Source organism: Otolemur garnettii, unplaced genomic scaffold, assembly GCF_000181295.1.
Source record: "Otolemur garnettii isolate 467f Iridium unplaced genomic scaffold, OtoGar3 scaffold00074, whole genome shotgun sequence".
NCBI lineage: Eukaryota > Metazoa > Chordata > Mammalia > Primates > Galagidae > Otolemur > Otolemur garnettii.
Window position 1 is genome coordinate 9126071 of NW_003852469.1, and position 22607 is coordinate 9148677.

At 42.8% G+C, this 22607-nt stretch overlaps 1 protein-coding gene across 2 annotated transcripts in view; it reads right to left on the reverse strand.

Moving 5' to 3' along the window:
* The window catches only part of SH2D4A (SH2 domain containing 4A), a 55447-nt gene that overhangs the window by 17828 nt on the left and 15012 nt on the right, over positions 1–22607 (reverse strand). Inside the window, exons 3-5 of one of the 2 annotated variants that reach the window (XM_003794001.3) lie at positions 20567–20726; positions 18406–18559; positions 3919–3999 (exon numbers count right to left, since the gene is read on the reverse strand). In XM_003794001.3, the coding sequence (XP_003794049.1) occupies positions 3919–3999; positions 18406–18559; positions 20567–20726 (395 nt within the window). The remainder of the gene's footprint in view (positions 1–3918; positions 4000–18405; positions 18560–20566; positions 20727–22607) is intronic. The other variant, XM_023515596.1, reaches the window with a different exon arrangement.

Here is a 22607-nt window from a genome sequence, read left to right on the forward strand (position 1 = left end):
TTGGCAGTTTTTGGCTGGGGCTAGGTTTGAACCCACCACCTCTGGTATATGGGGCCAGTGCCCTACTTCTCTGAGCTACAGGCGCCACCCAAGATTTCTATTTTACTCTATCTGGCCCTTCAGGGAGGCCACCTAGGGTCCTGGATTAAAGCACTGGGTGGAGTCAGACTGCCTGCAGCTGGCCCCTACCTACCTGTATAACTCTAGGGCTGATTACTGAACCTCAATTCCCCATAAGTCAAATGAGAAAATATATTTCATAAGGTTATAGTGAGGGGTGAATAATTTTCAAAAACTACCTAGCAGAGTTAAGAACTCAACAGAGCCTGTAATCTTATCATTCTGGATGGCTGAGGCAGGAGGATTGCTTAAACTCAGGAGTTCGAGACTGGCCTGACCAAGAGTGAGACTCTGCCTCTTTTAAAAAGTAGAAAAGAACTAGCTGGGTGTTGTGGCGGGCACCTGTAGTCACAGCTACTTGGGAGGCTGAGGCCAAGAGGATTGCTTGAGCCCAAGAGTTTGAGATTGCTGTGAGCTATGACACCACAGCACTCAACCCCAAGATGTCAGAATGAGATTCTGTCTCACCAAAAAAAAGAACTCAACACCACAAATGTTCCTTTCCTTCAGACGTGACACTTAGCTGCTTCAAATTTACTCCCCTGAAGTGGTGTCATGAGACCAGTGTAAACAGTACTTTACGGTATCTGCCAGTGTCCCCAGAATAAATGCTCATTCCCAGAACTGGAACTCTTAGCTGTACCTCTACTTGCCCTCAAGAGATGTGTCCAAAACAATGCAGTACTTAGATATCGTTTGAGGTGGTTCAGAAGGAATATTTTTGTTTAGAAAACTCAGAAAAATATTTTTTAAAGCATAGCATTCTTTGAGAAGAGAAAATGTAAAATAAGAAAAATAAGTATTCCTTTAAAAGGAGAATTCTTTAATAAAAACAATTTCTAGTAAGATATACATAAACGAAATTTACCATCTGAACCATTTCTAAGGGTACTGTTTTATGGCATGAAGAACATTCAAGAAAATTTGTTTATAACTAAAGAGACTTGAACAAACCAAATCTGAAAAGTACTTTGTTTATTTGGATAAAGCCTTCTGAGTGCTCACAGGAAAGTGAATGTACAGCTTGGTGAATTAATGAAAGCCTTAGTTAGCTAAGTAATAAAATAAGCTTAAAGGGCCAGCAAAGATTGACCAGGCTGCATTCTCCATCACAAGGGACAGGGTTTTTCATTTGTGTTTTCCTATGAAAAGGTAAAAATTTCTCTGTTGTTAAATTATCTCAGCACAACTAAAATATGAAGCTTAATGTTTAAGAAACATTATAGCATTATATTATAAAGCTTGGTTGATTATCCTAGGAAGTCATAACTCACAGTTACTACAGAGATAATTCGTAATTTTCACTTCACCTTAAAAGTAACTAAACTTGAGTGCAATTACTATTTTCATTTTATTTTCTTTACGTCGTTTTCCTGCCTGGAGCTAAGCTCCCTTTGTGTGCTGATACTATAAAACCACAGACTGCTTTCGCTGTTGGAAATGACTATTAGAATGTGCCATTCCTTTGCTGAACCTGTTTACAAGGCTGAAATACATAAGGTGCTGCTAGCGATTTCTAACCTTAAAGAGAAAAAACAACTTGAAAGTGGCACTTTGTACATCTACCATGGCATGTGCGTTTAGTTTTAAATGATTAGAAAACATACAGTTAAAACTTCAAACGAGCTACGATTATTGCAGATTTTGTTGTCGAAGATAAACAAGATGTTAAAAAAAAGTGAGTCTGCTTAGGGAAAAATATTGAGTAAATAATAATAGATGTTGCCTGATAAGATGATACTCCAATGCCTGAAAGTGCTATATTCATCAAACCTACTACTTTTAATCTGCGGTGTAATTAAGTAGGAACACAGTGGAAACTCAAAATGAATGAGTTTCACAGAGCAATAGCAGATGAGAGCTGGCTCTTACTGCTATATTGATTCCAGGCAGCTGGAAAACTTAAGAGACTTGTCCCAAGTTTCTCTAAGAATATGCACTTTTAGCAAAATCTTAAAAAGCTTATCTTTACTGCCTATAGTCGGAAAATCATTTCCTCTTAAGGGGGGCTTTGCTGGAAGACATGAGTCAAGGACTCAGGACCAGGCGGCAAGCTTGGGGGAGTCCAGGGGAAGGTTCTGGGGTGAAGGGGCAGAGGGCTGAGGCTAGACCCTTGTCCAGATGCCAAAGGCTTGAGGGGTGGAGACCCACGCCAGCAGTGCAAGGTGTCCACACATGCTTAGCTAACAGGAGCAGAAAAGGAGGCAAAGTGGGGCCCATACGGACAGCCTCTTGTCCCATCCTATGGCCAGAGGGCCTTCTCACAAGCAGACCCTCACAAGTGCCCCCAAAGTCAGAAGCCTCTTATCACCTGAACTCTACAGAGAAGCTTGGCAAGTGATCTGCTAGTCCATTCTCCGGAGTTATCTGCTGATTGTTAACTATGCCAAGTGAGTTCTGGCCATTGTCTCTGCTGTCCCCTCTGCCTGGAACATCCACACTCCAGACCTCCACATCGTTCTTTCTCTCCCTCCCTCCCCTCCACTTCTTTGCTCCAAAATCACTTGCTCTGACCATCTGCCTAAAATACCCATTCCCAGTGGAGGTAATGACTGAAATAGACAACTAGAATGTCACTTCAGGGATCTGAGTGTTCCTTTTACTGAAAGTTTACTACCTTGTCCGCTCATGGGACTATTACAGATTAAAAATTAAAAAAAATAAAAAACAAATAAAACAGAATACCCGTCCCCATCTCCCTTCACCCCTCCTCCTCCGTCACTTTCCTCCACAGCACATGTGATCAGCTGACTTCACAGATGTATGAAGAGACAGATCAGCTGTCTCTCCCATGCAGAACAGAGGCCTCCAGTGGGAAGAAATTTCATCATCTTATTTTTCCATAAAATGTGTGTCCATTCCTCATAACAGTCCCTCACACACAAAGGCAATATCCAGGATGTGTTGGGTGAATAAATACATAGGTATTTTGTCTTTCTCAACCGTCATCATTTAAGATGACATAAAGTATCCTGAGTATTATTGGACGTTCCCCTGAGATCCTCTGTTTTAGGAAAAGGTATGGGTTACGGCAGTGGTATGCATACAGGGACCGCAGTTCCACAATGTCATCATGATTTCTTGAACTCTCAGTGGTGCAAACTTCTCATGTGCGTGCCTGCAGAGGAGTCAGGGCAGGGCTCACACCCTCCACAGAAACGCAATCCTCTACTGGCCTCCCCCAGCCAATCTCAGGCTGTGGCCATTTGGAATATCCCCTTCACAAGCATGCATCTTCCCTGCTCTTTCGGATGCTCTGCAGGTCAAATCCTACTGCAGCTTCCAAATGCCACTCTAGGTCTCCTTTATTCTGCACAATTTAGGGGACACTAGCAAGCTGGCATGAAGGAAGATGTGGGCTCAGCCTGTAGGAGAATGCCACGCCTGGACAGACGAGAGAGAGTTCCAGTGGACACAGAGGCATGAGAGGTTGCCCATTGTCAAGGGACAGGTTCACAGAAGCAGTAACATAATCCAAGTTCACCCTCTCTGCCAAGTTCAGCAGCATTTATCACTCTCTGAAATCAGGCTTCCCTCGGTGTCTGTGGCAGCCCCGGAGACTGCCTCTTTGGGAGGAGCTCGGCAGATAGCTTTGCATCTATTCTTTGCACGTCATTCAAGACTTTCCCAACTCTGGAGAAATGGACAGAGATGTTTGCAGGTTTTAAGACAGATTTCACATTTCACGTCCTGTGGCTCAGCTTCCTTTCTGCATGAGACTCACTAACTAATCGGGGAAACATTTGTGGGAATGGCTAAGCCCTAGCCCCCTCGAGACAGAACGGAAATCGTTTTTACCTGGTGAAGTCCATATGCCTTCAAACGATTGATAGAATCGGCCAACATTTGTTGAATATTTCTTGGAGAACTGGAGGGTGACTAAAAATTAAATGAAACACATTTTATAGCATGTGGAGCTGCAGCACAATCTCAAACGATAACCTGTCTCTACTTCCCTTATTTCAACCTTCCCCAAAGCTGCCCCCACCCCCACAGCTGGGTTCACACAAGTGTCTCAAGAGCAGCTGAGTTCCTGCGCCAGTCCTGACTATGGCAGCAGGCACACAGGCGTCCAGCACCCCACTCAGTGGGGCTTAGAATGAATTATCACCCTGCAGCCAGGAGCTGGGGGGTTGGTGTGTCTTGCTCCCAGTTGGCCCTGGGGGCCCTGGGATCATTTCTAGACACCAAATTGCGCCTAATTAAAATTCTGTCTTTGATTGAGCTCAGCATTCCCTCTTTAAACCCAGACCAGAGAAATGCCTTGTCATAGGGCCTTGCTGGAGACACACCTAGCATAGCAGCATGGTGCCTGGGAGGCCTTCCTGCTTTCCCTCACTGGGCCATGGTGCCTGGGAGGCCTTCCTGCTTTCCCTCACTGGGCCATACTCCTCCCCTCGCCCGCTCTTCTTACCCAGCCTCCAGGTTTCTGTAGTGCTAGATGGATTTCCCCTGCTAGGGTTCCCAGAGCCATAGCCTAGATCCCTGGTGCCAAGCGCTCTGGCACTGTAACTGAGCTGGCAAATCCAACTGGCTACGTCTTAAGACACAGGCCTCCATCTTGTTCCTGGCCTGAGTGCAGAATCTGAGCCTTGGGAAAGCCGCATACCCTAAATAGTCAAATAGAGCCACCCCCCTCCAAACATTACCATCATTTACCATATTTTGCCATGTATAAGGTACATTTTTTTGCCCAAATTTTTGAGGGAAAATTAAGCATGTGCATTATACATGTGTCATACTATGATGTTTCCAAACAGGTGCTGTACAGAGGGAAATTGGGAAATGGCAGCCAAATGCACCTTTATTTACAAAATGTTGATTGTATAGCTTTACAAAGAGGTGACCAACATGCAGAGAGTATTTTGTAAATAAAACATATAGGTAAATATAAACAAGTAAAAATTTGAATTAAGACATTTAAACAGATGGGTGCAGTGGCTCATGCCTGTAATCCCAGCACTGTGGAAGGTTGAGGCAGGAAGATTGCTTGAGGTCAGAAGTTCGAGGCTTGTCTGAGTGAAAAAAAAATGGAAAAAACCAGCCAGGCACTGCAGCGAGCACCTGTAATCCCAGCAGTTTTGGAGGCTGAGGCAGCGGGATGTCCACAGCCCAAGTCTGAGGTTGCAGTGAGCTATGACACCACTGCACTCTGCTCAGGGCATAGGGTAGAACTCTGTCTCGACAAAAAAAAAAAAAAAAAAAAGACATTTAAATAAAAGATTTTTTCCCGAAAGTTTGGGGGGAAAAAAACATGGGTGTGTATTATACATGGGAGTACATTATATAGGGCAAAATACAGTATGTGCCTTGTGCCAGAGGACTCAATTCTGAATTTTGCCATAGATCAGAAATCGTCAGCAAATTTTTAGGAAAAGGCCAGTACCAATATTCAGTGAGTAGCATGAAGGATACTATAAAGTGGTTATTATGCCCTGTAATAAGACAGTGTATCAGAGACTGCTGGCTTTCCCAGTCACGCCCTTTATCCCCAGTGGCTGGTATGTGAGTGACCCAGCTATATTCCATTTCCCAGCTGCCCTGGCAGTTATCTCAATATAATGCAGGTGATGGCTGGCACTTTCCACTTCCACCCAGGCTTTGAAAACCTCCTTTACACATTCCTCCAGGACACTTCCTTAGGGCTGGAATCAAGACAGTGGCTGTGCTTCTATTAGAGACAGCAGCTTTGTCATCATTCTGAAGTGTTAAAATAACATGAAGAATTGAACACTTGCACTAAGAAGGTTCATACAGATACACTTACATGTTCTACAAATCCCTGAAATACACCAAATATAATATTAGGCTGAAAATATTGGATAGTGGTATCCAAGAGTTTTCCTTTATTAGAAGACAGCCACATTAATGGGTTCGAAAGTGATGATTTATGATGGTGACACCAGAGGGAGACGAATACTGCCGCTCAGCCTATCCCAGAGGAAGGGTGAGGAGGCTTCTCTGAGAGGGCGCCATGCCCTCCATAAAGCTTCCATAGGATACTGTATTCCAGGGAATCCATAGGTCACTATGAAAGTTTTGAGACAGACTGTGGAACAGTCCACTATTTCATTTCTAAGAAACACAGTCGACAGCGTCCTTTCTGATTCACCTGTGCGAGTTTCAACTTTCTGGGCTTATTGGTGTTGCTGGGAGGGCTTCATTTGTTTCCATTAGCATAGATTTTATGTTTCTTGGTTTTCGTGTATCTCAAAATTTTCATGACCTTCTTATACTCATTAGTTATCCTTATACCAATAAAGGGAAGAAAACCACCCTACCTATGTATTTTTTGCACGTAAAGCGCTTTGACATCCAATGTATCATTTAGACCTTCACATCCAGGGGCAGGGTATTATCCCCTCACCAAGGAGATTTGGTGACCTGGTACCAGGTAGGACAGCAGAGACTCAGACCTGTGTCATCTGTGTGTCTAGAGCTTGTTCTTGAGCAGGCTGTCCCCGAGGGGGCCCCAGAACTCTCCTGAGCATGTTGGCCACCGCAGCCATCATCCGTCTGCTGCATCACAGAGATTCCTGCAGCTGCTCAAACTCTCTGGGGCAGGATTAAAGCAACCTTATTGGCTGTAAAATTTCTCTATTTAAAAATGAAAACTTCCATGAATATTTATGCAAAAAATTCCCCCCCATTAAAGAGAAAAACCGAAAGCTAATAACATCAGAAACCAGTAGATGCACTGCAGACAGAGTCAAGCTGACTCTCTCTCATCAGTGAAGATCTCAATTAGATCTGGAAGGGGCACCCATCAGGATTGGCCAGAAGAGAGTATTAAAAAATTACTACAGTTAAACTTAGAATTACAGCAATTCAAATCTACATTAGCAATTGGGTTACAAAAAGATGCTGCTGACAACATGAATGTGACATGGTTACAAATTATACTCCCCTCTCAGGAGATGTGGCATACGAGGATTATTCTAATTATGTTCATTTTTAATGCTGGTCTGAAAACCAGTTCATTCTGGCTTCTAATTTAATATTCACTTTGTTTAAAAGTAGGGGTTATGCAGTCAAAAGATTATGAGTGTCCTTAATTCCAAATAAACCAGATCGTACCAATAAACAAAACAGGTTTGGCATTCCATTTTTATGGAAAAGATGAAAATGATGAATTAACAGGACAGAATCAAGGGTTTATTTTTGCAAAGAAACGGTATAGTTAAATATTTACTCATCCTGTTCTCTTACGCTTTTTAAATCCATGGCATTCCTGAATAGAAGGATGGTCAGATTAATTACCTCAATGAAAGCAAAGAGTGTAGCAGCTTAATTTCCACCCTCTGCAGCCTCAGCAGACAGGCCTGTGACTGTCACTTGGTAGGCTTCATAAATATTTGATGAATGAATTAACACACAATAAATTCATAAAACACTATCTCAGTCACTAAAAGGTATTCAGTTTATTTTTAATACAAATCAAGATAGACTATTTAAATTTAAACTCTTGGAAAAGCACTGGTCTAAAACTCACCCATTACTAACTAGATCACTGAAATAATCAGATCATCCTCTTTCCAGGCATTTTAAATAAGTAAAGGAATTTCTCGATGGCTATAATCTTAAGCTTTTGAGCATTCTGGGATCTAGCTTTATGCTTCTAAAATAATGAGATAGGCAGAATAACAGAGCTCTGTTTGATAAAGTTATAAAGAATAATAATGTAGAGAGAGTACAGATATTTTCCTAAGGCCTACTATACTATCTTATACTATACACAAACAAGATAAAAAGCAGGAAAATAAATTTTAGTGCTTAAAAATATGGGACACGCTGCCTAGAAATTGATTTTACTGAAACATGAATTAGGAAAATGGAGACCCTAGGAAATCTATTCCCCATTTTTCTAATACAGTTCCTAACAAAATCTAGGCACACAGACTGAGTCCTTGGTATGTGATTTTATGGAACATCTTTAAATAAACATTGTCTTTAGTGTCTGAGTTAATTTTGAGCATATTGGAACATCAAACTGTCATATTAAATGATCATGAGTTCACTTATATCACTCCTTTTCTCTACAAACTCCCCCCTCAAGCAATGTGAAAAACAGACTAGGCAGTAACATTCCCAGAAATACAATAATGCACAGCTGGTAGGGCTGCTGGGAAAAGTATTTCAGACATGAAAGAGTTTAAAAGGCCAGTCTATATTCTCACCCAGAGAGATAGCTGATATAGGATCCATAAAAAAGTAAAAGAAGGATGGGCACAGTGGCTGACACCTGTAATCCCAGCACTTCGGGATGCCAAGGCAGGAGGATCACTTAAGGCCAGGAGTTTGAGACTAGCCTCGACAACACAGCAAGACTCCATCTCTACAAAACCTGAAAGAATTAGCCAGGCCAGGTGGTGCATACCTGTAGTCCCACCTGCTCAGGAGGCTGAGATGGGAGGATCACCTGAGCCCCAGAGTTCAAGGTTACAGTGAGCTATGATTGTGCCACTGTGCTACAGCTGGCAGGACAAAGTGAAACACTGACTTGAAAAAGAAAAGCCAGGGTGGTGCCTGTAGCTCAAGAGGGGTAGGGCACCGGCCCCATATGCCAGAGGTGGCAGGTTCAAACCCAGCCCCAGCCAAAAACTGAAAAAAAAAAAAAAAAAAAAAAAAAAAAAAGAAAGAAAGAAAGAAAGAAAAGAAAAGAAAAGAAAAAGACAAGCCAGAGAAACAAAGGAATTATTAAACATAAAGTGTGAAACAAACTAATAAAGAATGGTTAAGAGAATAGTCAAAGCATCTTAAAAACATGATAGATTGAGGAAGCTTTGATGCAATGGAACTTAGACATCTAAGAACAGTAATAGAAAAACAATAGAAATAATATATATAACACATTTCAAGACACTTTCATGTATGCAATGATTCTATCTGATTCTCATGTTAACCCAGTGATATATATAACCTCCATTTGATGGACTAGGAAACTCAGCCCCAGAGAGTGAAAGGATTGACCTCTTCAGGTCTCCCCACTCAGAATCCCACCTCTTTTTTCCCAGCACAAGACTTTTATTGAGCTGGATGAGTGAATTTTTGTGACTATCATTTGCGGTGTGGCTGTACATTGTGAAGTTGTCACCAAAATAAAGTTGGCTAAACTCTCAAGACTAGAAATCTTTCCCTTTTGTAACTTACTTTATATTAATCTTTTTCTTTAAGATACTATTTAGTTTATTGGCTTGTTTTTAAAAAGCATGATCACTTAAATGACTTTTGAGGTGATTTTGTGATTCTATCTTATCCCTATGTATCATCTATAAGAAATTCTGGGCATTACACAGAAACCAAGTGAGTCATTATGGAGCCCTCTGATTATGGCTCCCCTCTCGAGTTAATAAGTACAATAATTCCTTATCTATTTTTACCTGATATACCCAATATCTCTCACTAAAATAATATTGAAATAGTTCCTTCAGTATACTAGAGGGAACATATATCAGGGAAAATGGTTATTCGTTTGATATAGGATTATTCCTCTTTTTTTTCCATATCTAACTCAATTCTCAAAATTCTAGCTTGCACGGTTTTTCATTCTGTTTATAGTGGTACACCTTATTCTAAATGTGACCCTGACTCTTTTGGCCTCCCAGAGATTGGCGATATGGCTGTCTGCAGATAGGAACAAGGAAATGTCGGGCTGGTTCCACTAACCCCAGGCACAGGGTGTCTACTCTGGGTGAGGTGCAGGCTTCTCAGCCCTACCTCCTCACCAACCTCAGAACTTGCCTCCATTTAAATCACCTCAAAGAGCTGAGCTCCTAATACTGCTATTCACCTTTTACAGGAAGCCCAAGCTCCAGAAAATCCCAAATTTTGGTTACTTTGCAATAGCATTTTGAGATGAATAAAGATTTTTAAAAATTCAGCATATTGGGCAGCACCTGTGGCTCAGTGAGTAGGACGCCGGCCCCATACACTGAGGGTGGCAGGTTCAAACCCAGCCCCAGCCAAACTGCAACAAAAAAATAGGCATTGTGGCAGGCGCCTGTAGTCCCAGCTACTGGGGAGGCTAAGGCAAGAGAATCACCTAAGCCCAGGAGTTGGAGGTTGCTGTGAGCTGTGATATCACAGCACTCTACTGAGGGCAAGGGCAATAAAGTGAGACTCTGTCTCAAAAAAAAAAAAATCAGCATATTCTTTTTTGTTCTTTCAAAGGCGCGATTCTGATCTTTAGTATCTCCCTTCTGAATCTCTCCTTTGTAAATGTAAACTGCCGAATTCTGGGTTTAGAGAACTGCTGGTTTAGGAATAATAGCAATCTTAAGTCCGGTTTGGAAGAAAGGTATGGAAGAAGAAAAAACTAGCAGTTTCCTGGTTATTCTTCATATCATTTTACAGGTTGCTCCTTAACTGCCATCTGCTTGGGGGAACAGACGCTATGAGTCAGATCACAATTAGAAATGTAACTGAAAACCACCACAATTTCAATGTCAAGTTCACAACTACAACATACATTTTAGTGGAGTGTTTTTGTTATCATTAGCTGTTATAGTAAAATGACAGATAGGAAAGCAGGTATCAGAGCCTGGGGGCAGCATGGAAAAACATGGGGGCGGGGTGTGTGTGTGTGTGTGTAACGTGTGTGGTATGTTTGTTCATTTGCCTGTGTGTGTGTGCATGTCCACTTGGGTAAAGACAATCCCATGTGACAGACTCTTAATCAAAGATTTTTAGACTACCAAAGTCTTCTATTTTTTTCCGTAACACTTTGAATCCCAGATGTTTCTGTTCTGATTTTTTTTTTTAATCTCCTGTTTTGCACTGTGACCTACACTGAAGGCCATTTCTGTAAAAATAATGAACAATTCTCTGTAGAGATAAAATCTAAAAGTGAGCAGATATAGTTTTATTCAAGGTCTATCTCAGGGGCAAGGACAGTCAGGCTACTGATTAATGAGTTCCCAGCCTACAAATCACATATAAGCAGAGAAAGACAAAGGGGCTTATCTTTGAAGTAGCATGCTCCTCCATGCTCCCAACCACACTCAGAACCAGCTCTGCTCCCAAGTTCTCTTGCAGGAGAGGAGGGAGAAAACACTGACTGCGTTCAGGTGGCTGTCCAGATGGAGGGTCCCCAAGGATCTCTGCTCAGCCCCAGGGCTGAGCTCCTATCCAAACCCCTTCAAGTAAGGTGACTCTGTTTTCACAGTGTGTCACCTGTCATTTTTCTCTGGGTCCCATTAACTCCTCATCACATTCTTCTCTCCTTGGGGATGGCATCTTTTTTCCCGCCTACATGTCTCAGACCAGGCAGGATGACAGCTAAATCTGTGTTTACCAGCACCTCTGCTTCAGTGTAGACACCTGCTACCACTGAGCGTCCACTGTGCTCCACCAAGAACCACACTACCGACTACACACAAAACACCACATCATTTGTGTGTTTCTCCAGCTGCATCACCACAGCCAGAAATAGGTGTATGGCAGATCTTTTGCAGAAGGCAATAGTTCTGCAGAATAAAAACCATATACTCCGTCCTAATCTAGGCATCATTTCAGCCTCTTCCTTGGACTGGACAAACCAGCTAGCCTTTTCTCTCCAACTCTTCATCTGAAAAATGAGAAGGACCACAGACTGGGCGCATGATGAGAATAGCATCTCATAATCCAAGGACTTCAGGGGACAATTGCTGCTTCCATAAGACGTCATTGGGCAAGCTTTCTATTATGCACAAATTTGCTCAGCTTCCTCTGTAAAGAAATAGTATTACTAAATTCAATCCCTCTTTTCCTTTTTTTTTATTTTTGAGACAAGAGTCTTACTATGTCGCCCTTGGTACAGTGCCATGGCATCACAGCTCACAACAACCTCAAACTCTTGGGCTTAAGCGATTCTTTTATCTTAGCCTTCCAGGTAGCTGGGACTATAGGCGCATGCCACAAAATCTGGCTATTTTTTTGTTGTAGCTGTCATTGTTTAGCAGGCCTGGGCTGGATTTGAACCCGCCAGCCTCAGTGCATGTGGCCGGCACCCTACCCACAAAGCCATGGGCGCTACCCTCAATCCCTCTTTTATAAAGAGAATCAATACTTTCCAGGATACCATCCCAAGGCACAGAGCTGGAAGACTAAAACTTCCACTCCCAGACTAGGTTTGTTTGACAGTGTTGGCAGTACGCTTTCCAAGTATCTGTTCCTTAACTGGGCACTTTAACTTAGATTATTCATTTGGTATAATAAAAATGTTAAACCAAAATAAACATGTCCTTTAAAATATAAAATCTTCTATAATGATTATCTTTACAAAAGATGCTCTAAGACTGAACCTCAAATTTTCTAAATGCTGTAGCAGGAATCAAACAACTCACCTAAAAGTTCCAAAATTTCTTTCTCCTGGCTTTAAAGAATGAAGCATAAATTCTTCACTCTTAAAATTGGTGCAAACCTTTTATTTTATTTTTTTGCATATTTAGACAGGCACACGAAATTTATTTTTTTTCATATTCTTTTATTGTTTGGGATTCATTAAAGGTGGAAAGAATTAGGTTACACTGATTGCATTTGTTAGGTAAAGTCCCACTTATAATTGTGTCCCACCCCCAAGAGGTGTGGCATACACTGTAACCCCCATCCCTCCCTCATCCCCTACCCCCCACCTTGTATTAGCTCATCTACTGCCTTCATATTAGAATTGAGTATATTGGATTCTTGCCTGTCCATTCTTGTGATGCTTTATCAAAAAGCAGGTACTCCACTTCTATCCAGGTTAATACAAAAGATGTAAAGTCTCCATATTTTTAATGGCTGAATAGTATTCCATGGTATACATATATCACAGCTTGTTAATCTATTCCTGGGTTGGTGGCCATTTAGGCTGTTTCCACATTTTGGCAATTGTAAATTGAGCTGTGATAAACAGTCTAGTGCAAATGTCCTTATGATAAAGTGATTTTTTTTTCTAGATAAATGCCTAGTAATGGGATTGCAGGATCAAATGGGAGGTCTAGTTTGAGTTCTTTGAGGATTCTCCATACTTCCTTCCAAAAAGGTTGTATTAATTTGCAGTCCCATCAGCAGTGTAAAAGTGTTCCCTTCTCTCCACATGCATGCCAGCATCTGCAGCTTCGAGACTTTGTGATATGGACTATTCTCACTGGGGTTAGACGGTATCTGAGGGTGGTTTTGATTTGATTTCTCTGATGATTAGAGATGATGAGCATTTTTTTCATTTGTTTGTTAGCCATTCGTCTGTCTTCTTTAGAGAAGGTTCTATTCATGTCTCTTGCCTAGTGATATAAGGGATTGTTGAGTCTTTTTTGTTGATTAATTTGAGTCCTTTGTAGATCCTAGTTATCAAGCTTTTGTCTGACTCATAATATGCAAATACCTTTTTCTATTCTGAAGGTTGTCTATTTGCTCTGGTTGTTGTCTCCTTAGCTGTACAGAAATTATTCAGTTTAATTAAGTCCTATTTGTTTACTTTTATTGTTACAATTACCATGGAAGGCTTCTTCATAAAATCTTTCTCTGGGATGATATCTTCAAGTGTTTTCCCCATACTGTCTTTAAAGATTTTTATTGTTTCATGCCTTAGATTTAAATCTTTTTTTTTTTTTTTTTGAGACAGAGTCTCATTTTGTCACCTTCTGTAGAGAACTATGGTGTCACAGCTCACAGCAACCTCAAACTCTTGGGGTCAAGTGATCCCCCTACCTCAGCCTCCCAAGAGCCTAGGACTGCAGGTGCCTGCCACAACACCCAGCCATTTTTAGAGCCAGGGTCTCACTCTGGCTCAGGCTGGTCTCAAACTCATGAGCTTAGGCAATCCACCTGCCTCAGCCTCCGAGAGTGCGATCCATCTTGAATCAATTTTTGTCAGTGGTGAAAGATGCAGGTCCAGTTTCCGTCTTTTACATGTGGCTATCCAGTTCTCCGGACACAATTTATTGAATAGGGATTCTTTTCCCCAGTGTGTATTCTAGTTTGGTTTATCAGAGATCAGGTGGCTATAAGAGGTTAGTTTTATCTCATGGTTTTCTATTTGGTTCCAAATGTTAATGTCGCTAGTTTTGTGTCAATACCATGCTGTTTTGATCACTATGGCTTTGTAGTATAGCCTAAAGTCTGGTAGGCTGACCCCCCCCACACTTTGTTTTTATTACTAAGAATTTGGGGGCAAATCTTTTATTGTTATGCAAGGAATCTTCTTGGATGAAGCCATTTGCTAATGAAAATATAACTTGATTTACACTGATGTAAAATATCAAATTGCTAATCAATAGATTGGGCTACTTAGTGTTCTGGTTGAAACTGCAGAATTGTTCCATGGAGGGAAAGGTACAGCTCTCTACATTTTTTAATATGTGAGATTAGCTATTTCCAAGATGGACCAGAGATAAGTTTGAGTCTGAGGGTAGAGGGGTATGGTGAAAAGTAGCTCAGGATAGGATTGCCACCTGACCAAAGAATACACAATTCATGCTTCATTTATGGAAATGAAATTGAGCTGAACTCGACTGTGTACTATTGAGCTTGTACATTCCATCCCTGCTTTTCAGATCCAATAATCTAGAGACCACAGTATGGCTTATCCACAGGAGCTGTATCCTTCTTAATTGCCAGCAGTGATATGAAAAAATATTCTTCTATAGATCGTGCAGGCATTGGTGTTTTAGGATCCAAATGTTCAGAGCTAGAATGAAACTTAAGGGAAATCATCTCAGCAAACAGATTCCATCTTTACAGTTAATTCCTGGGACTTCATACAGCTGTCTGGAGCACTCTGATGACAAGGATGTGGTGTCATGCCCCAGCTCATCAGAAAAGAACGCTGCAATTGATTACTGATGTCTGCACCTATTCTGTGGGTACTGAAGAATTTATGAAGTTCTCATTTTATACTATAGATTTAACAAATGAAGTCTTACAGAGACAAAGTCCAATGGAAAATTCAATTCTGGCTTCATTTTACCATATTTGTTCCATTATAGTAACAAAAAGTGACTAGAATAATCCATTCTCAACAATTCTGAAATCCAAAAGGCTCTGAAAAATATATAATTACCCATACTCAGGAGAAAACCTAATTTGAACTAACATGAGGCTATTTATGTTATTTATAACATTTAATTAGAGTGTTGCCCCAAACCTTGGTGGGATATTATAGATTATATAGTACATGCACAGCATTTCTTTCATAAAATCTGAAAAAAATCTGAAACACATCTGCGCCCAGATATTTCAGATGAGGCGTGGTGGGCCTGCACTGCCTAAGGATGGGCATAATGTGCCTCAAAGACACCCATACACTAATCCTAGAACTTACAGCAAAAGGAACTTTGCAGATGTTACTTACAAACTATGAAACTTCAACTTGAGAGATCATCCTGTGGGCCCAATCTAATCACATGAGCCCACAGAACTTTCTCCAGCTGGAGTCAGAGAGATTTGAACCAAGAAAAGGTCTCAGTGTGCCTCTGGGGTCATGTGCCTACATGGAAAGCATGAGAAGGAATGTGGGCAGCCTCCAGGAACAAAGACTGCCCCTGGTTGATGGGGGGCCACCAGTTAGCTTATTTGACCAACAATCTCAATACCCATGGAAGCATTTTCTTCTCCAGGACTCCAGAGTAGAGTCCACTGTGGCTCACACCTTGATTTCAACCTTACAAGATCCTAAATGGAAGACCCAACCATGCTTAGTGTCAGACTATGTTAAGCAGTGAAGTTTATGGTAATATGGCACAGCAGCAATAATAAAAAGAGATACACCAGAAAAGCCTGATTCTTCTTCCACAATGTGGCCTCTGGCTCCTACAATGTCCCCTTTCTTCTCACTATACACCCTTTGCCCATCACCCTGCTCCTTGGGTAGAACCGCCAGTCCTGGCTTTGAACAAAAGAGACTTATTCTCTGTTAGTTCTGGAGGCCGGAAGTCAGAAATCAGGTGTTGGCAGGACTGTGCTCCCTCTCAAGGCTCCAGCGGGGAACACTTCCTGGCTTCTTCCAGCTTCTGGAGGCTCTTGTCTTGGGCAGCCTCTCTTTCTTCACTTGCCCTTCCTCCTTCTCTCCCTTACCTTTTCTCTATAAGGACACTTGTCATTGAATTTAGGGTCTACCAAAAATCCAGAGTGATCCCATCTTGAACTCCTCAATTGATATCTTCAAAGACCTATTTCCAAACAAGCTCACATTCTGAGGTTCTAAGTGGATGAGAATTCTGGAGGGACACCATTCAGCCCGCTATAATAGCACAAACAGAGCTCAGAGTAAAAATACATGTCCAGTGCTAAGTCGCCTATATAAGAGATAGAGGATGACCTGCTATTTAACTGTTCACACTAGCTGTGAAGAGCACCAGCTCCCTGCCTATGCTGCCGTCACAGAGTAGACTTCAGCAAACATCGCAGGGAACAAGGACAGATAAAAAGCAGCACCATAAAAACACTTCATCCCTTTATTTCCATATTCCCTGTGCCTAAGTGTTTCCCTCTCTCCCCATCTCTGTTCACACAAGCAGATACCTAAGGAATGGAATAGAGCCACTCTCCCTAAAATATCTATGAGATGCTTAAAGAATAACAACCATGGTATCTATTTTAATTTTTATTTTAATCTTCCGACGTACTTTTGAAAAAAAATTTTTTTTCTTAGAGAAGTATTATAATTCAACCACAAAGATGAACATGGATACTTAATACTCTTGAAGGACGTTTGCTGTAGTTGCTGTTCTCGATTTTAGGGGTGTTGGGAAGGCAACTGCGTGGAGGAAGATGGGTGCTTAGCATGACGAGTACACAGCCGGCTTGGGGAAGCTTGGGTGCCTCATTAGGGATCTAGGCAGAGTACTCAGGGCTGACCTTGAGATGTAAACCAAATTTTAGAATTTTATACACCTAAGTATTTTGAGTTGTAGCCCTTTATAAAGCCTCTTCACATGCCTCATATTAATGAGGCCAGTAAGTGTAAGAGTGAATAGTTAAGGAATGACCTTGAGGTCCCCACAGAAATGGATTTTTTTTTTTTTTTGAGACAGAGTCTCACTATGTCACCCTCTGTAAAGTACCGTTGCATCACAGTTCACAGCAACCTCAAACTCTTGGGCTTAAGCAATTCTCTTGACTCAGCCTCCCAAGTAGCTAGGACTACAGGCACCTGCCACAATGCCCAGTTACTTTTTTTGTTGTTGCAGCTGTTGTTTAGCAGGCCCAGGCCAGGTTTGAACCCATCAGCCTCGGTGTATGTGGCTAGCACTGTAGTTACTGTGCTACGGGTGCCAAGTCCAGAAATGGATTTGTACAAGACCTTGAGCGGGCTGTTTAACCAACCACACCTAGCCTCAGCTTCCTCATCTGTAAAATGGACATACACAAAGTCTCTGACTCATAATGTTGTTGTGAGGATTACGCAGACACTGAGCTGTGTGTCATGCCACATAACAACCCCTGACCCGTGTTAGCTAATAGATTCCAACTAGACTGATAGAGGAGGAAGAAGATCTGCACATCTCCACTTGACAGCCTCAGAGAGGTCTTGAGCAAACACAACTGTGTTGCAGGAGGTAGGATGCAAACACAAGTCAAACAAGGGCCAATACCTGGCTAATTCTGTGTAATTAAATTTCTGGTGGAATAAGGCCCTTTATAATGCAGTTTTATTGTTCTTCCAGACTATAAACCAAGCAGAAAATTGTGTTTCAGCTTTTTAAACCTCCTGAACCACAGGAGAATTCATATCAGTTCTGCGTTCAAACTTCTGTTGTGTTGGGAAAATAACTGTCCCCACAATTGTGGGCAGAATCTACAAAGCTAGGGGGGTGGGGGGCAGTGATGTTTAGAGTGTGCAGCAAAGGGAGAAGACTCCTAGGATGCCATCTAGATCACGAGCCAGCCCCTGCCTGCCTCTGAAAGCCGAGTTTGATTGGAAGGCAGCTGTGTTCGTTCATTTCTTTGTGTGTGGCAGAGACAGCAAGGCCCACTGAGCCTGAACTCACTACTAACTGGCCCTTTACAGAAAAAGTTTACCAACCCCTGTTATAATAGAAAGTATTTAACAGGGACAGGCGAGGAACCTGAAAATATCTTAAAATGCCAAATATTATTCCTAGAGTTCTCATTAGTACCATCAGCCCCATGAAAAAAGAGAGTTTTCTCTTTTTCATGAATTAGGAGATCAAAATCCCTCCAGAGAGAAATGAGCAGTAGGGCCTTACACCTGGGTGGTATGTGGAGAGCCAGTTTAAGGTCCTGGCACTTGGGCACATCCATCTCCATGGCCCCGGATATCTTCATCTGCCCGAGTTGTGAAATTTTGCACATTTATAGACTCACCTGGGTTTTCTCTTCTTCCGCTGGAATTGATCCCAGTCCCTCCTTCTCTGCTGCCTTCCTGCAGGTGTTCTGAGTCCCCTGGTCATTTGCCTGCAGATCCAGGCACCGTGATTTTGTTTTTAAGCTATTGGTGAATTCTTCAGACTGGGTTTTTCTGTAGAGAAACAAAAAAGAAATCGTCACAACTATTCCTCAACTAGGACAGCTTTTCCAAAGCAGACGTCTCCATGGAAAACGATAACACATAATTTACGAAGGGGCTTATAATAGGCTGGGCCCTTTGCTAGGTACTTTAATGACAATACCTCAATCCTCATAATCACCCTATGAGAAAAACACTGTTATCCCCATTTTGTTATAGGAGGCTCAAAGAAATGTTATAATTTCTCCAAGAGTATGTTGTGGCACAGCCAAAATTTCAATCCAGGGCTGCCCTGTAAGCTGAGCTGCTAGAGCACCCTGCCTCCTTCTGATCAGTCACCAAATAATCCCTTCATCATCATCTGTCCATATGCAGGTTTCTTTCTTCTTCTTCTTTTTTTTTTTTATTATTGTTTCAGGTTAATTTGAGGGAACAAAGAATTAGGTTACCATGTTCACATTTGTTAGGTAGAGTCCCTCTTATAATTGTGTCCTGCCCCCAAGAGGTGTGCCATACACCCCAACATTGTGCCCATTACATGGGAGCACACCCAGCCCCATTCTTCCTCCTCCCTCCCTGCTCCCTCATTCCCTTGCCCCCCACCTTGAATTGAATTGTGTTTTTCTCTTGTGTGGGTGTGTATTAGATTATCTACTGGCTTCATATTAGTATTGAGTACATTGGATACTTGCTTTTCCATTCTTGTGATACTTTACTAAGAATGTGTTTCAATTCCACCCAGATTAATACAAAAGATGTAAAGTCTCCATCTTTTTTAATGGCTGAATAATATTCCATGGCATACATATGCCTCAGCTTGTTAATCCATTCCTGGGTTGGTGAGCATTTAGGTTGTTTCCATATATATAGTTTGAAAGTTATAGGTGTGTGTGGGTGGCATCCCCAGCCCTTGGCAGTGCATGGAGCCATCACCAGCTGCTCCCATCACCAGCCCTGGGGAACTGAACCCAGGTCCTAACATCTACCCCAATTTGCATTCACCAGTTCAGAGTAAGACTGTCAACACCACTACCCAGAGCCAGAGGAAGACCCCAAGACACAGTAAGCATTGCAGAGGTCACCCCAGGCACCACTCAGCAGAGGGATGCCATCACCTGCCTTAGTCTCCCTTTTAGTCACTATCCTACATCACCACTTAGTTATGTCACTTCCCTATTCAAAAACCTCCTCACCGCCCACAGAATAAGGTGTGAACTCCTAAATCTGGCCTTCGAAGCACTTTAGAACATGGCCCCTGTCTTCACCAATTGCCCAAGTTACCCCAAACACTCACAAGGTCCCATCATTCCCCGAGAACAATTAGTAATCAAGGCTAGAGGTCTGGATCATGCCCTCTGCCTGCACTTTTCCTCCTGACCTTCTGTAACTGGGAAACAACTTATCTATCTTTCAAGGCTCAGTTCAGATTTCACCTGTTCTGTGGATCAGAAGGATAGACTCCTCCCTGTGCTTGGTTAACTCCGTGTTTATCCTTCAGTGACAGCACAAATCACAGCCCACACTGGCTGCAGCTGGCTGTGTGTCTGCCTGTGGCTCCTCCTAGACTGGCAGCTCCCTGTTCACCTCTGGATTCCCACTGCCTCTAGGTTCCGTGCATGCACCTGCATCTGTCTAAGCAATTGTCTCTCAGAAGGTCTGCAGCTCGGGCAGTCATTGCATTCATTGATCATATATATTTCTGACACTCAGCTGGGTCAGCCTGACTTGCTCAATCATGATGCTAGTAAAACCAGCGATGATCCATGGGGAATGTGCAAACTCGTATTAAATCTGATCCCAAATCAAAACTAGAAGGACAGCTGATCTCATAGCACTGATGGAATGAAGATCTTTAGACCAAAAGTCCAAAGAAACTTTCCAGAGAGATGGAAATGATTTTCCTGACCCTCAAAGCCCACCCTACTCTTGCACCAGACACAGTGAGCGAGAAGCATCTCTGCAGTGTTTTCTAAAGTCTGGAGAGTCTTTACAGTCTCTGATTGGTCTGTGATCTCCTACCTGAGCTCTTCTGCCTCCTGCTCCGTTTTCAGCCGTGCACGCTCGGCAACAATTTCATCACAGAGCACGTCGTAGGGTTTATCCAGATGATGTTCACCCATCACCCAGACCCAGACTTCCTTATCGGCTCCCAGTTTCCAATGGACAGATTTGCCATTCTCTGCAAAGAAACAAAAAAGGAATTGAGACATGAACAGGTATCTCTAGTCACAGATTAGGACATTCCCCATCACTCAAGTATTTAGTGTCTTTGGAGATAAAAAGACAATATTAGATGAGGCTGAGTACCTCCAACCAGCTCAGGAACAAGAGGACCACAGGAAGTATGCAGTGGTGGCAGCTGCAGGAGGATTTGTTTAAAAAATATTATGGGTATGGTCTTTGCACATGCCTATTTTGTAAATGAAGAAATTAAGATGAGAAGGAAGCGTCCATTGTTTGTATTATTCTTTACGGTAACAGGGCTAGCATGCAACTTCATAAGCTCCTCAATTGAAGAATCTCCCTGTAACCCAGAGCCACACAGCTACTTGAGGGTGTGTGTGTGGGGGGGTTCCCCCACCTCCACAGGCTTCACGGATGGCTAAAAAGCATCATGCAATTTAGAATTAGACCGGCTCAAGTTCAAATCCTAGCCCTGCCACTTACCAGCTACGTGACTTGGAAAATTATGTAATCGCTTTAAGACTTGGTTTGCTCATCTGCAAATTGGAAATACTAAATCCTCTACGCAGGACTGCTGTGCGGAGTAGGCAGGCTATGCCGAGTGCTTCCCCGGCGCCTGCCACATAACAGGAGGTCAACAGAGGCTAACTGCTGGCATAGATGCCCTATTATTTACTTATATGGCTGCCTCAGATTCGCACCAGCTTGTGAGAAGATAATACCACCAGGTAGTGTGATACTTGGTGAAGCCACTTAAATAACCCTTGTTTACAATTGCTCTCCAGGTCGGATTACACTCCAGTGCTCCTGAGATGCGAGCACACAGGTCATGCTCTCTGAAACCCAGGGCAGATGCAGGACACCCAGAAGAGGCCAAGAGGGACGTTCCATGATAGTCAGACCTACTCAGGGCCACCATGGTCCAAAGTCACCTGAGTAGGGAGTGTGCCAGGCCATGCTTTGAGAGTGAGACAGCCACACAGAGCGTCTCTTGTCTTCTTACGCTAAGTAGAAGATGGATTCCAATTACATGGTCTTCCGTCCAATGCACTGTTGACCTTGTTCACACTGTGCCCTCTGGACACGTGACAAAAGCGGCTGCTCAAAGCCAGGCTCCTGCTTCTGTTCCTCTCAGAGCAATGGACACTTCTGCAGTGTAGTAAAGTTCTGGGTGGGGACCCTGGGGTGTGGGGAAGACAACAGTCCCATGGTCTACACTGAGAAGGAGCCAGCAAAGAAACAGCAAGAACAGCCCCCTGGTAAGGAGAGGAGGCTGGAGGCCAGCGTGCCAAGTGGCTGGGCCCCAGGGCAGCCTTGGTGCGCCCTCGCTCTGCTCCAGGCCATGCCAAATGGTTCATTAACTTCAGAAAGCTGTCATACCCCATAAAACTCTCTTCATTACATCCCCTCAAGGCAATAATAATATTTTTAGTATGTCCATCTCTCAGCCTTCACCTGAGTTCTCACTGACAGTATTTTTTTTGACAGCAGGAGGAAGCCACGCAGAGAGGAGAGTGGCCAAGGGGGAGAGACCTCAGTGGCCCAGCGGGGGCAGCCCAGGGCACAGTCCCCAGGGAGCACCACAAGCTCTGGGAGGCACAGGGAGAAGAAATCCAGGGAGCATTTGTGAACAGAGCACAGGGCTTAGAAAGTAGAAGGAGGGAAGAGAGCAAAGGAGAAGACCTGAGGTCTGGGAAGGAGGAAAGGAGGGGAGAAGTGAAAGCCTGGCTCTTGCGCAGGAGGAGAGAGAGAGAGCCACAAGTCAGATTCAGCCAGATACTCAGGAATGGGCTCTTGGAGACCAGCACTGACCGTAACCTTTGTCCTGACTACGCCTGACCTCCGAGAGCCCTTCCCTGGGGTTCAGAAAGCAACG